The sequence below is a fragment of the Corapipo altera genome, unplaced genomic scaffold (assembly GCF_003945725.1).
Source record: "Corapipo altera isolate COAL_440 unplaced genomic scaffold, ASM394572v1 2c, whole genome shotgun sequence".
Taxonomy (NCBI): domain Eukaryota; kingdom Metazoa; phylum Chordata; class Aves; order Passeriformes; family Pipridae; genus Corapipo; species Corapipo altera.
The window spans coordinates 1,229,881-1,242,124 of NW_020884923.1; the positions used below are offsets into that span (position 1 = coordinate 1,229,881).

Sequence of the window (12,244 nt, forward strand, 5' to 3'; positions counted from 1 at the left end):
AAAACGCTTTTTTAATTTCTGAGTTGCAACTGAAACCCAAAATGTTGGGGTTTGTTTTGAAAAGAAATATACTCCCGTGACCAGGGTATAGTCTTAATTGTGCCATGGAGGTTTAGGTGAGACATTAGGAAGAATTTCTTCACAGACGGGGTGATTAAACGTTGGAATGGGCAGCCCAGGGGGGTGGCTGAGTCACCGTCCCTGGAGGTGTTTAAGGAAAGACTGGACGTGGCACTGGGTGCCATGGTCTAAATGACTTAGTGGCGTTGGGTCACAGGTTGGACTCGATGATCTCAACGGTCTCCCCTTGCGCTGCGGGGTGACCAGGAGACGGGCGTCCACGGCACAGCCCGCGCCGGACAGAGAGCGGCGACGGAGAACGACCGCCCTCGAAAGCTGAGCCCCCGCGGCGCAACTCTCGCGAGAGAACGACCTCCTCGCCTACGCGCCTCACACTACACAGACAGAGCTCTCGCGAGAGCTGTGCCCGCGGGCCGGCATGGAGGGGCTGTTCGCGCTGGAGCTGCTGGTGGAGGCGGTGCGGGTGGCGGGGCCGGGACCCGCGGAGCACCCAGCCCCCGCGGAGCACCCAGCCCCCGCGGAGCACCCAGCCCCCGCGGAGCACCCGGCCGTGGCGCTGCGCCTCTTGGAATTCCCTACCCTGGTGCTGCGCCCCGCCGCCACCGCGCCGCCCCTGCGGCCGGGGCAGCCCTTCCCCTTCGGCCGCGGCAAGCGCTGCCTGTTCCGCTGGCGCCGGGGCTCGCTCAGCGCCGCGCTTCGCCGCCGCCCGCTCCGCGCCCTGCTTCTGGCGCTGCCCGCCGGGCTCGCCCCTGGGCCCCCCCGGCTCCTCGGCAGCTGCGCCGTCCCCCTGGCCCCTGCCGCCGCCGAGCTGCTGCACCGGCCCGGAGCGCCCGTTTCGTGCGGCCGCCGCGGCCGCTTCGCGCTGCGAGACACCGCGGGCCGCCCCGTCGGGGAGCTGGTCCTGGGCTACCGCCTCACCTGCCTGGAGGCCGGCAAGGAGCCGCCCCCGGCGAGCCCCGCAAGCCCCCGCGCTGCCACGCCGCCGTCTGCCACCTCCCCTGAGCCGGGGGACGAGGAAGAGGAGAAGGAGAAGGCGAATGAGGAGGAGGAGGAGAGTGAGGAGCTGGAAGGCAACGTCTTTTGCCCTCCGCTGCTTTATTACAGCCGTGAGCCGGCTGAGCCTCAGCGGCCCCCAGCAGCGGCGGCCGCGGCGCAATGGGAGCGCGTCGAGGTCAGGAGATCGCAGGAGAAAGACAAAGGCCAGAGTCCCCCGCGTCCCAGTGCCGGGCCCTCGTTGCTGCACCCCGCCAGCTCTCGACAGCTCCCCAACACCCTGGGGCAGCTGCCGCTACTCAGGGCCTTGCTGGCGGAGCTGTCGGTGCTCACCCACAGCGCTGTGCCTGCTGCTGCTGTCCACCCACATCTTGCCTGGTTTTACCAGGCCCCGGGGAATGGTGAAAGGGCGTCCCGGCCTCCCAGCCCCTCTGCTGCCCTCAAGCCTGCAGAGGCACCTGTGGGGCCTGGTGGGAGCAGTGGAGCTGTGAGCCCCCGATTCAAACCAGGCAGGCAAGAGGCCACCCCACCAGTATCTTCTGGTGCTGGGAGAGGACCTAAGAAAGCTGTGCTCCAGGGACAGCCAGCTGCTGAAAGGAACTGCAAAGCCAAGGAGAACAGACCTCCCAGAAAGAAATTATTGTATGGGCTGACAAATACGTTGAGGCTACGGCTGCAGCAGACCAACCCCGATAAGCTGATAATTCATGAAAGGAGGGAGAAGTACAGAAAAAAGCAAATGGAGATGCTGAAGGAGAGAAGCCCCTTACTCAACAGAAAGCTGCTCAGAAATGCCGGAGAACAGCATGTGGTTTCTTGCAGGCACTGTAGCAAGAGAGACAGTTCAAAGCGGAATAATCAGTTGGATAAAACTGTCCAGACTTCATTAGAAAACAGTGTTCTCTCAGAGTCCATTTCTGTGACAGTAGATGTGTCCCCAGACCTGCAGGAACAGACTATTGCAAATTTACAGAGGAACGATGCAATTGCAAGCAAGGAGCATCCATACAAAGTAACTACAGCCTGCTTACCGGAGGAAACTGTGTTAAAATCTGTTCAGGAGGAAAAGTATGCAAAAGCTCAACTCCTAGCAGCGTTCCCATCAGATGCTAATGCAAAGGGAAGTAACGAGGAAGCAATACACTTAATCCATCATGAAACTACAGAGCATGATGACACATCTGTTATAAGTGCTCATAAACCCAGCCTCAGCAGGAGTGTTGAAAACAATTCTGAATTCATATACTCGGATGACTTTGTTGCTAGTCCTGAAAACACAGTTTATTCCGAAGATTTCACCAGTGCTGAGTGTACAGACTCAGAAGCTCTTGACAGCAGTCCTGAACCTCTGTGTCTTGAAAGCCCAATGCGAGGTAGGTCAGATACAGAGCCAGAATCCTGCAGGTCTAGAATTTCAAAGACAAGTCAAAAAGCTGAAAGTACTTCAGATCTCGTGCCAGTTGCTTCAGCTTCATCTCCAGTCCAGTCTTCGAGGACAAACCGTGACTTTAAAACCAGCAAAAGAACTAGTGCTGAATCCTCTGACTCACTTAACCTTGCTCAGATGGAGGCATCATTATTAGATGAAGAGGAGAAAGCCCAACAGATCAGTAAGGAAGAGAGTAGGGGTGATCAGCATATTAAACAAATATCGACAAGCAAACAAGTTAAATCTGCTACTGATCTGATCATAGGAAAGGGGCAGACCTCTGCAGAAGAAAAGTCAGTAACTAAAGTTAGCTCTTACTTGCCATCTAACGTGTCTGATCTTGAACTTAGTGTCCTGGAAAACAGTATGTCAGACAAAAAGGAGGATTTTCTGGAAAAACTACTTGCTCCTAATCAGTACAAAGACATTAGTGAACTTGTAATAAACAAGCTCCCAGGATACACAATGTAATTACAAGTTTTCACTGTCTGGATTAAGATATGATATTTAAACTTTATGAGGCCTGTTACATTTAGCTGCAATATATACAAGATAATTTAAGACTTTATCATGCACATTTAACACGTCAGTGAATTTAGTTAAGAGGTTTCTAAAATAAACTACTATTTGAATCTCTAACAAATGGCTCAAGTGGTACCTACAGCCTGATTTAAGTGTCTTAACACAAAAGTAATCCAAACAGCACAGGAAACATAACTTATTGTCAAAGCAGAGATGAAGACAGAAGCAGCAAAAGCAGTCAGTACCCACAAAACTTGGCCATGGTAGAAGTTATACATTGCTACAGAAACAGCCAAGTACAAAATTCCTTCCTAACCAAATGTAAGTTTTTATTCCTCATGAAAATACTTCTGTGCTTCATTTTCTTTACAGGTAGTTACTTAAAACATAAGATTCACAGCTCTATACATTATTAGCTAATCTGTATAATTATGTATTTGCTTCCCTGTTCTATCACTAAATATAGTGACCAGAACTAGATAAGCCCTTTTAGAGTTTCTTAAGTTGAAGTTTCTCATTTAAGTTAGATTTTCCCAATTTTTTTATAAAATAGTGTAAGAATTATTGGTGACAGTAAATCTATATAATGTGGGAGAGTTTAAGAGGTGGATGGAAGTCACTTGACCTTGAAGGTAAAAGGTGTGCAAAGAGTAGGGAAGAGCACAGTAAATTTTCAATGCTTCACAACTCCCTGATTGCATTCTCTGACACTGGGGAAAGAGAGGGGGTCAGCACCCACAGTCCAGAAACTTGGAACAAACAAGCATATTATGTCATGATTTAAAAATTCAAGAATAGGAGGAATTTGCCATGTTCCCTTTTCTGTCAAGATGGTTGAACTATTACTGATGTTTGCTTTTGATTTCTGGTTTGGTTTTTATGGCTTCCAATTTGATCATTGAACTTAATGCTTCTGAGTAACTACTGAGGTTTTTTAGAGCCCATATCCCTATTACAAATTTTAGAGACGTTCTTTGGCTTGAATCTGAAGAGGACTAAAAATTCCTGCCTTTTTAGTCTCTTGTACACCCCTTTCCATTCTCTTTGAGTAGTACATCTGTGTCAGCTTTACATTCCTAGCTACCTCATCAATTAAAACATTTATGCTCAGGGTTAAATGGCAGACTTACCCACTCCCCTTTTCCTTATAATTTACAATCTGACTTTTTCCACAACTTTTTTCATTTCCCACTGTAGTTTTCCATGTACTTTGCTGCACGTACCCATGTTTACACTTCAACATCTTGGAGGGATTTCTTCCTTTCCATCCTACTACATGTTTATTTTGTAGAAATGACAGTACCTCTCCTATTTAAAGTATGAACATCTGTGAGGATTATTCAAGTATCTAGTGTTGACTTCTGAGAACACCACTACTAAAATTTTTAATCTAAAGGTAAGCAGCTAAAATTACTCATATATCAAAGGAATCTCTGGCCAGAGCAATTCTTTTATGTTATTTAGGGTGTCTCTTTCATCAGTTACAATTCTAGACCAAAATATTATTTTTCCTTTTTCTTCCAATGCCATGGACTTCTTTGATACACATGAATTCAGCCTGTCATTTGCAGATGGCAGTAACTCTGATTTTTTTGATGGAATAATGTCTTGCACTTCTTATGGGCAAAACTGTCATTAAAATACAATGCTGACCAACCATTTTTATAGTGTGGCTATTTAAATGAGTTGCTAACTCTACAAGTCCATGATTTGAACATTATTTAAGAAAAGTTTGTTTTAAAAATAAAAGTTTATTTTCAACCCCAAATGGGTTGAAACTGAAGGGTAAGTTTCCTGTCCTTTTTCTATCCCCTATCCCATCTTCACTTTTCAATTTCCTGAAGCAAATATGGTAGGAACAATATTTCTTTTGTTTAAATAATGAAACTATTCTCTTTTCAGCTTATTTTATTTGGGATAACATTTCTAATGTTTACTGTGTAATAGCATTTTTAATTTTATTGAGAGAATGATGAAAATGCATACTAGGAAGACAATAGGAGACATTACACAAGAATAGAACTGCAGCATCGTGCTGACATGTTTTAGTTTGTTTTTTTGTTTTCAGATATAGACTCCAGGTAGTTAGTATTGCATGGAGAGGTTAGCAGATAGTCTCCACCATCAGAGATAATAATCTTTTCAGATATTATCTATGTTGTTGTGAGAGTAAATTAATTTTTACTCAACATTCAAACAGCAACTCTCAGTCAACAAAAGTGGGAAAGAACTTTTCATCACTGATTTATTATTGAAAACTCATAAACCAGTATATTGGCAAGACGTATCTGCTAAAGACAAGAGGTTTCTGTATGTCAGCCCAACATAACAAAACAGATATGTTTGCTATCAGTACAAAATAAGAAAAAAATTGGCAGCAACAAATTCCATTTTGTACAAATCCTGTAGTAATCTGCACTCAGCAACATTATACTAGCTAGCGAATTTTATCATTATAACTTGCATCCTGTACCCCCATTATCAGGTTGTTAACATCAGAGGCTTAATAAGAGGTTTGTCTAATGGAAGTATTGTATCATTCTTTCATAAAGACATAATTTCTAAACTGTAAGGGCTCAATTTCTTGGATCATGTTTGTGCAGGGGACATGGCAATATGCTGGGAGAAGCAAATAATAGTAGCATATACTCCACAGTTCTTGCACAACCATCCCAGAAGTAGCATAAATATTTAAGAATACGTGGTCTCATTGACTCATTACCTCTAAAAATTTCCTTGCTCCACACCATTAAACAGTAAACTATGATTACTTCAAGTTTTATATTGTTGTAAACTTTAAAACTTTAAACTTTACTATAGTGAAATTAAAATGTGAGAAGTAATTACTTAATATAGATCCTCACTAAGCAAAGCCATCTGACTTCTTACTTTAGACTTGTTACTTTAGCAACATTGCTCTAAATCTGTACAATATTCTAGAAATAAGGTAGATGAGTGGTCAAAACCATAACTTTGTTGCTTATGTTAAGGGTTGTTAAATCATATAAAACTGAACTTCATGTTTTACAGCAAGACCCAAAATGAGAAATAAACTCATGGATATACATATTAATTCAGAATTTATGACCCTAAAGCAAGTTTTCTGTGACTGTTTTTTAAACAGTTATTTCAGCATCCTATTTATTAAAATGAATTTAGGTAGGCAGTACTATATAACTGATGGTGCAATGAGAAGAGCAGGATACCAAACACTGATGGTTTCTGCCACTTTACCCCTTCTATTGTAACCTTCCTCCTGCTGCCAAGTACTTATTCTCAGTCTTAATACTTGGTGACTAAGAACAGTGTTCAGAAGTCCCAGCTAGGCATGTTTCCTCCATTTCTTTATTCCTCAGCTCTCAGTACTCTGATTAGAGGACACAATTTCTTTTCTGTTTGTGATTTCTCTGATGATAGTTCCTACTGCCTATTTTACTATTTGTAATCCCTTCACCATTTTGAAAGTCCTTTTCCTCGGTTTCCTGAAGTTACATCCAGGCTTGGTAACTGTGCGACTGAACTTTTGACTCATTCTTACTGCTTTCATTTTTCTAGGTTCCAGTATTTTATGATGCCTGGTATTGTAATAATTTTGTTTCTCTTTGTATAAGTGCTGCTCAGAGTTAGATGCTGATTGTTATTTAGAAATCTTTGGGACTTTGCTTTCCTTGTCTCAGCATTTGTCACCATTTTAATACTTGCTTAGCTTTGATTGTCTAGAAAGAAGTCAAATCATTGAGTCTCATATTCACATCCTTAAAAGGTTTACTTGACTTCTAGGTGCAGGACCTTCACCAGCTCCTGTGTAACACCACTCACTCGGAGCTGCAGAAAAAACAGGACTGTGAACATTTGCCCATGGTTATCAGACATCAGGTTTCTCTAGCTCTACCAAACCTTGCCATTAATCTTTTTCTAAAGTTTTGATTTCCAAATTAATCTTTCTTTTAAGATGACTGAGGCCATATCTGCAAGAACAGATGCTGGCTTTAATTTAACATGCATTTAGAGCTAATGGCACTCACATCTGCTATAGCTAAGGTTTGCTACCAGCTAGCTACTTGCATTTTCTATCCTCGCTTTCAGTCAGTATACTGCTCGATTTTAATTTCAGTTTTGTTCACATTCAGGTTCTTCCCTCATTTTAAATTCCTTGTATGCATGCAGTTCTGTTGTGTTGAAGTCACCCAGACAAGCTGCAGCTTCACTGCCTTTTTCTTGTTTGGCATTGACATTCACCTGTATTAAACTGTTTTTTGTTTTGGCTTGGCTTTTATGGTTTCACTTGCCTGAATTTTATATGACAACTGTAATGTAAACCTCCCCTGACGGAATTGTTTGCCTTTTCCCAGAAGGGTAGTCGGTGTTCTCTATTGTTTTCTAGAGGATGAATTTGAATGTGTCATGCCAGAGAAAAGAGTATTAATCTTCAATCCTGTGGAGACCTCTGCAAGTGATTCATTTACCACTTGTTTAAAATAAAATGGCTTGGCAGAGGAATGTTTAAATAACATTTGAAATACACACTACTCCTAACTAAATGAACATTTAAAGGATTGATTCAGGTACAGTTTATACAAAAACCCAAAGCCAAACAAACCCACCCTACCTCCTCAAACAACAGAAAAAACCCACAAAACTAACATGTTAATTAGAAATGTTCAGATGTCTATTATTTATATTTATTCTAATCATAGACATTTTACAAACATTCTGGATGATAGCCTATAAATTTTCATCCATGCCTTCATGTTCTTTATGTATCTATTAACAGTAGGTAGCTATGTTTTTTAATGCAAGTAAAGGTATTTAAAGTATCAAATCCCCTGAAATTCCATGAGAATTAGTCACCTCAAAAAAGGTTGCAGAATGGAAACCCATGCAGAGGACTCTAACCATGTTATCTCTTGGAATGCAAAAATGTTTTTGAAAGTAGATAAGTCATGCCTCAACAAATATTTTCAGAGGCATTGGGGAAGTTTAGTGGTATCATGATTGAAAGAAACTCCCTTGGTGTCAATGAAATTCCAGCTCCTTTTCTCTTGTCTTTAACTGTTTGCAGATTCAGTATTTTTGTGTCTCTTATGCTTATGTACTAAGAGTATATAACCTTTGACTCTTCCCTAAGTTTCAGTGCCAACAGAACCATATTTCAGGGACATCTCCCACTGCCTGCCCTGTTGTGCCTTTCATCTTGATGCCTTGCCTGTTCCAGCTTCTTCTCATCACGTATTTCATGCCATCTTTAGAATTCATCTTGCCCTACTTATCATTCAGGAAAACTCCAGACACTTCTCAGACACCTTCACTGATTTGTTCTCATCTTTGATATGAAATTAAAGTTCTGCCCATTGTCTGCTGGGCTCTGCATGGTTTATCCCCTTCCTGCTTCTGTGAACCTTAGTTTCCTACTCTCTACCCATTTCTATGTAATTCTAACTTCACCCATCTTCCAAAAAAAAAATCTAGAAATTGCTGTATATTTCTGTTTCCTTCCTTCATGTCACTCCTGCTCTTTCTGCCTGTGGGTAACTGTATTGCCTAAAGTTCTTGTCCACAGGAATATGCCAGACATAAAATTTAAGACACAAACCATCAGATCATGGTCTGAACTTCTCTGCATTGCAGTCCTTAACATTTCTTATGCTTACTCCTGATTGCTGGTGTCAACACTGGGATAAGACTAAGCTAATAATAATGCTGATCAAAATTTAATGTCATACGTAGTGAAGGAAACTCTTCAGGATACACGGTCAAACCTTGCTAATATCGAACACAATATGAGGGAAACTGATATAACATGGGATGCAGTTTTAATTTTCTTATCCACAACTCTTAACAAGACTCAGCAATAGAATTATTGTAGGTAAGAGAATCTGTTTGTTAGCAGCCTTTTGATTGTTGCAGGTCTCTCATCTCCTGCTGCTTCTGTAATGCTACTCTACAGCCCTCCAGACATTGTGCATTTTTATTTGTACAGTGGAATAGATGCATAGGGTTTCTTCAAAACAAGCATCCAACCAGTTGTTCAGGGACCTTCAACAGAAAGGCAAGAACCCAAACTCAAGGTACTTCAGTACATTTCCTACATACCCATTCAAAGCCTTTTATCAATAGGAAATCTGGTTAATTTTCAGTGAGATCAGCAGATTCACTGACTTGCTGCTTCCCTGGTATTCATCACTGTTACAACACCACTTTTTAACTGCATTTTTTTTGCAAATTTTTAGCTGTTGATTAAATTCTGTCAAATCACACACATGCCGTGTGGATTTAGTATGGGTTGATACAGTCAAGGGCTGCATCCAGGAAAGCACTAATTGCAATAGTGTCCTAACTGAAATTTGCCTTCTGTTTTTCTGAAACCTTATAGCAGTACAGTAGTCAGCTAAAGAAACATCCCTTGTCAGCTGCTGGCATTACATTTATATGTCCAGAACAATGAGTCAGGGCCAAACTTGGAGGAGTTTGGTGTCAAGTTGAGGGCTAAGTTTCAGTTGTTCCTCTGAAACTTTATTTGCTTCTTTTAAAGTCTTAAAATGGAACTAAAATTCTGTTTCCCCAAGCTCCATGAGATTTCTAAAATACAAAAGGGAAGACAAAAACTAATTTTCTAGAAAGTGTCCCTGTCTTCTTAAACACACACCAAACCTAAGCACAGGAAAATTATTCAAGGAATGTTTACAAAAACCGTTTGAGAAATATTTCTAAGCACTTTCCCATTCCACTTAGCATACCAAATAATTTGAGAACAGCTTCCTTCACTGTATTTATTACTTCTACTTCTAATCTCAATAGGAAGAACTGTGAAGATAAGCATTTTGGTTTGTTTTGAGTTTAGCAATAATGTAGATCCCAGCAGTCCTGCTTTTACTGGAGCTGTCTCACACTGGTCTGCCAACAGTTCTGCAACTGGAGTAAATACCAAAGTTATGGATCAGATGTACAGCATAAAGCAGAGTAAAACTGTACTGATGCAATAACAACAAGACTTTGATCCCTGCACTCTGGGTCAAAGAAAGTGTGTTTTTCTGGAATAGGCCCATAGGCCTTGCATTTTCACCTGCAGGACATTAAAATGAAGACAGACAAGAACAGGAAGGAGGGAGTAAGTTTTAGGGATGAGTCCCTCTTGGACAGAACCTAGTTTCATTTGCTTCTCCCCTGGCTAACTTTAATATCTCAACTTGTCTTTCAATTACCTTCCTGATTGTACAAGGAAGAATTTGTCTTCTAAGATAATCTGGATAAAAATTACTTATATATCACAAATTACATTTTTACCATCCCTACACAAAACACAATTTGCTGATCTTTTCTCTTTCTTTTCAGTTTGGGAGTTGTTCTCGACAAAAAGTTAAAAACAAGCACGAAAACACACACACCATCAAATACCCTCTGATACTGCAATTAAAGACAACAGAGTAAAGCAAAAGCAACCAAAGAAGCAAAGAGGAAAGCCCTGCCACTCTAAGTTTAGAAACTGATATACAGTCACCAGCAGTGACAGGGATTACTTGTTCTCTCTTTTTTATCACTTCCTGACAGGCACTGGGGAACATCAACAAGACTTTTAGGCACATCTGGAGGTTAAGTGCAAAAATGTCTCATGAAGTAAATGAGTTTCTCAAATGCAGCAGCTACAAAACCTCCTGTCCCCACTCCAGCAAGTGGTCAGGCAATCCATCAGATACCATATCATGCATTATTACACTCTATTTTCCAAAAGCTGTCGTCGTGATTGTCCTCAGTGCCTGTCTCTAAGTAGGCAGCTGGTTCTGTCTTTCAGTACCATGCTCATTACTCCTGAAGAGACCTAAATAGTTTTGTTCATTTCTGCATGAAAGCTCCCTCTCGCCATTTACTCAGAGCACGCCAGGTACCTGCTCTCAAAAGAATCTTCTGCAATCACTTTATCTCCTATTCCTTCATTATTTCACATGCAGACACAGAACCAGCTACAAGAAAAAGGCCAAGCTACCACTTCTTCACATATATGACCAAAAGGGAAAAGACCTACAAGGACACAGGGAGAGAGGGAAGCAGGGTCCAGCCCGTGCCTTCAACTTTAATGGGCTTCAGTGTTCATCTTCCCTTTCTGTCATGGACAGGCCTGGAGCTCATGACACACAGTTCTTCTAAGCCCAGTACAGTAAGTATATATATAAGTATATAAGTATATATATATATACTTATATATAATATATATATATATAAGTATATATATATATAAGTATATAAGCAAGAGTTTCAGAAGTATGAAGTGGATCTACAGATGCACGTCCTCTCAGTGTGTATCCTTTCTTGCTTTCCATAAACCTGTGATAGTCAGCAGATTTTCTTCATGTGTTCTGTTAACATCTTCTACTCTAACCTCCCAGTTTGGGTATCCTGTCCCACAGTCTGGAAAGTATTTGCCTCAGGATAAGCATTACTTACATTGCACTTACTGATATGATGAGACTGTGTGATTTGAATTACCTCTCTGACTGTATTACAGCTTTTACAATCTCAGAAATTCTGATTTTTTAATAACAACGCACTAGTTTATTGTGGTTAAAAAGCTGTTAGGGTCTTGTGGAAGTTTATTACTTTACATGGATTAGTAAATACTGAAGCAATTCTTTTTACATTATTTAAAGACTTAAGATTTGTATAGTAAACATTTGCAAAGGACATGTAGCAATTGTCCCAGTAACATTAGCACAAACATAGTCTGCTGCAGTCCAGAACAGAATATGTGGACATAACAGTTAGGAACCATCTGGTGACCTGGCACTTGCTGGTACAGGAATAAAATTTTAATTAAGTTGTATTATCATAAAGTGTAAGTGACAGCTCCCACTTGAAACCCTAGAGCCAGTAAACTGTCCAAATAAAGAGAAGGATGTCACCCAGTTAATGGTTAGATCACACTGCTTGATTACATACTTTGTAAGTAATGTGCTCCCTTCCCATGTTCTTGGGCACAGACTGCTTATGCATTTGGGTTTTTAAGAACTGGTCATATGGCAGGTAAATTGGGAATCACACTGCAATTTACTGAGAACAGGACAATGAATCACCCATTTCCCAGGTTTGACAAGCCAGGACTGCATCTTGTGCAAGATAAAAAGAAAAGCCCAAATGAAAAGCTGTATTCTAACAAGGCTATGCCAGCTAGCACTGCATCTGCATTTGGCTTTTCCTGGAGCTGTGAAACAAAGCTCAGAAGTGCAA

At 41.4% G+C, this 12,244-nt stretch overlaps 1 protein-coding gene across 1 annotated transcript; it reads left to right on the forward strand.

Moving 5' to 3' along the window:
• The first annotated feature begins 499 nt into the window (after positions 1-499).
• Positions 500-7,363, forward strand: MAP10 (microtubule associated protein 10). Its single transcript, XM_027657283.1, has 2 exons — positions 500-3,346; positions 4,317-7,363. Exon 1 carries the CDS (start codon positions 500-502, stop codon positions 2,972-2,974), a length of 2,475 nt encoding a protein of 824 aa, XP_027513084.1. The 3' UTR covers positions 2,975-3,346; positions 4,317-7,363.
• The last annotated feature ends 4,881 nt before the right edge of the window (positions 7,364-12,244 follow it).

Coding starts and splice junctions, on each gene's coding strand:
- MAP10 (XM_027657283.1), top strand. CDS start 500: ATGGAGGGGCTGTTCGCGCTGGAGCTGCTGGTGGAGGCGGTGCGGGTG.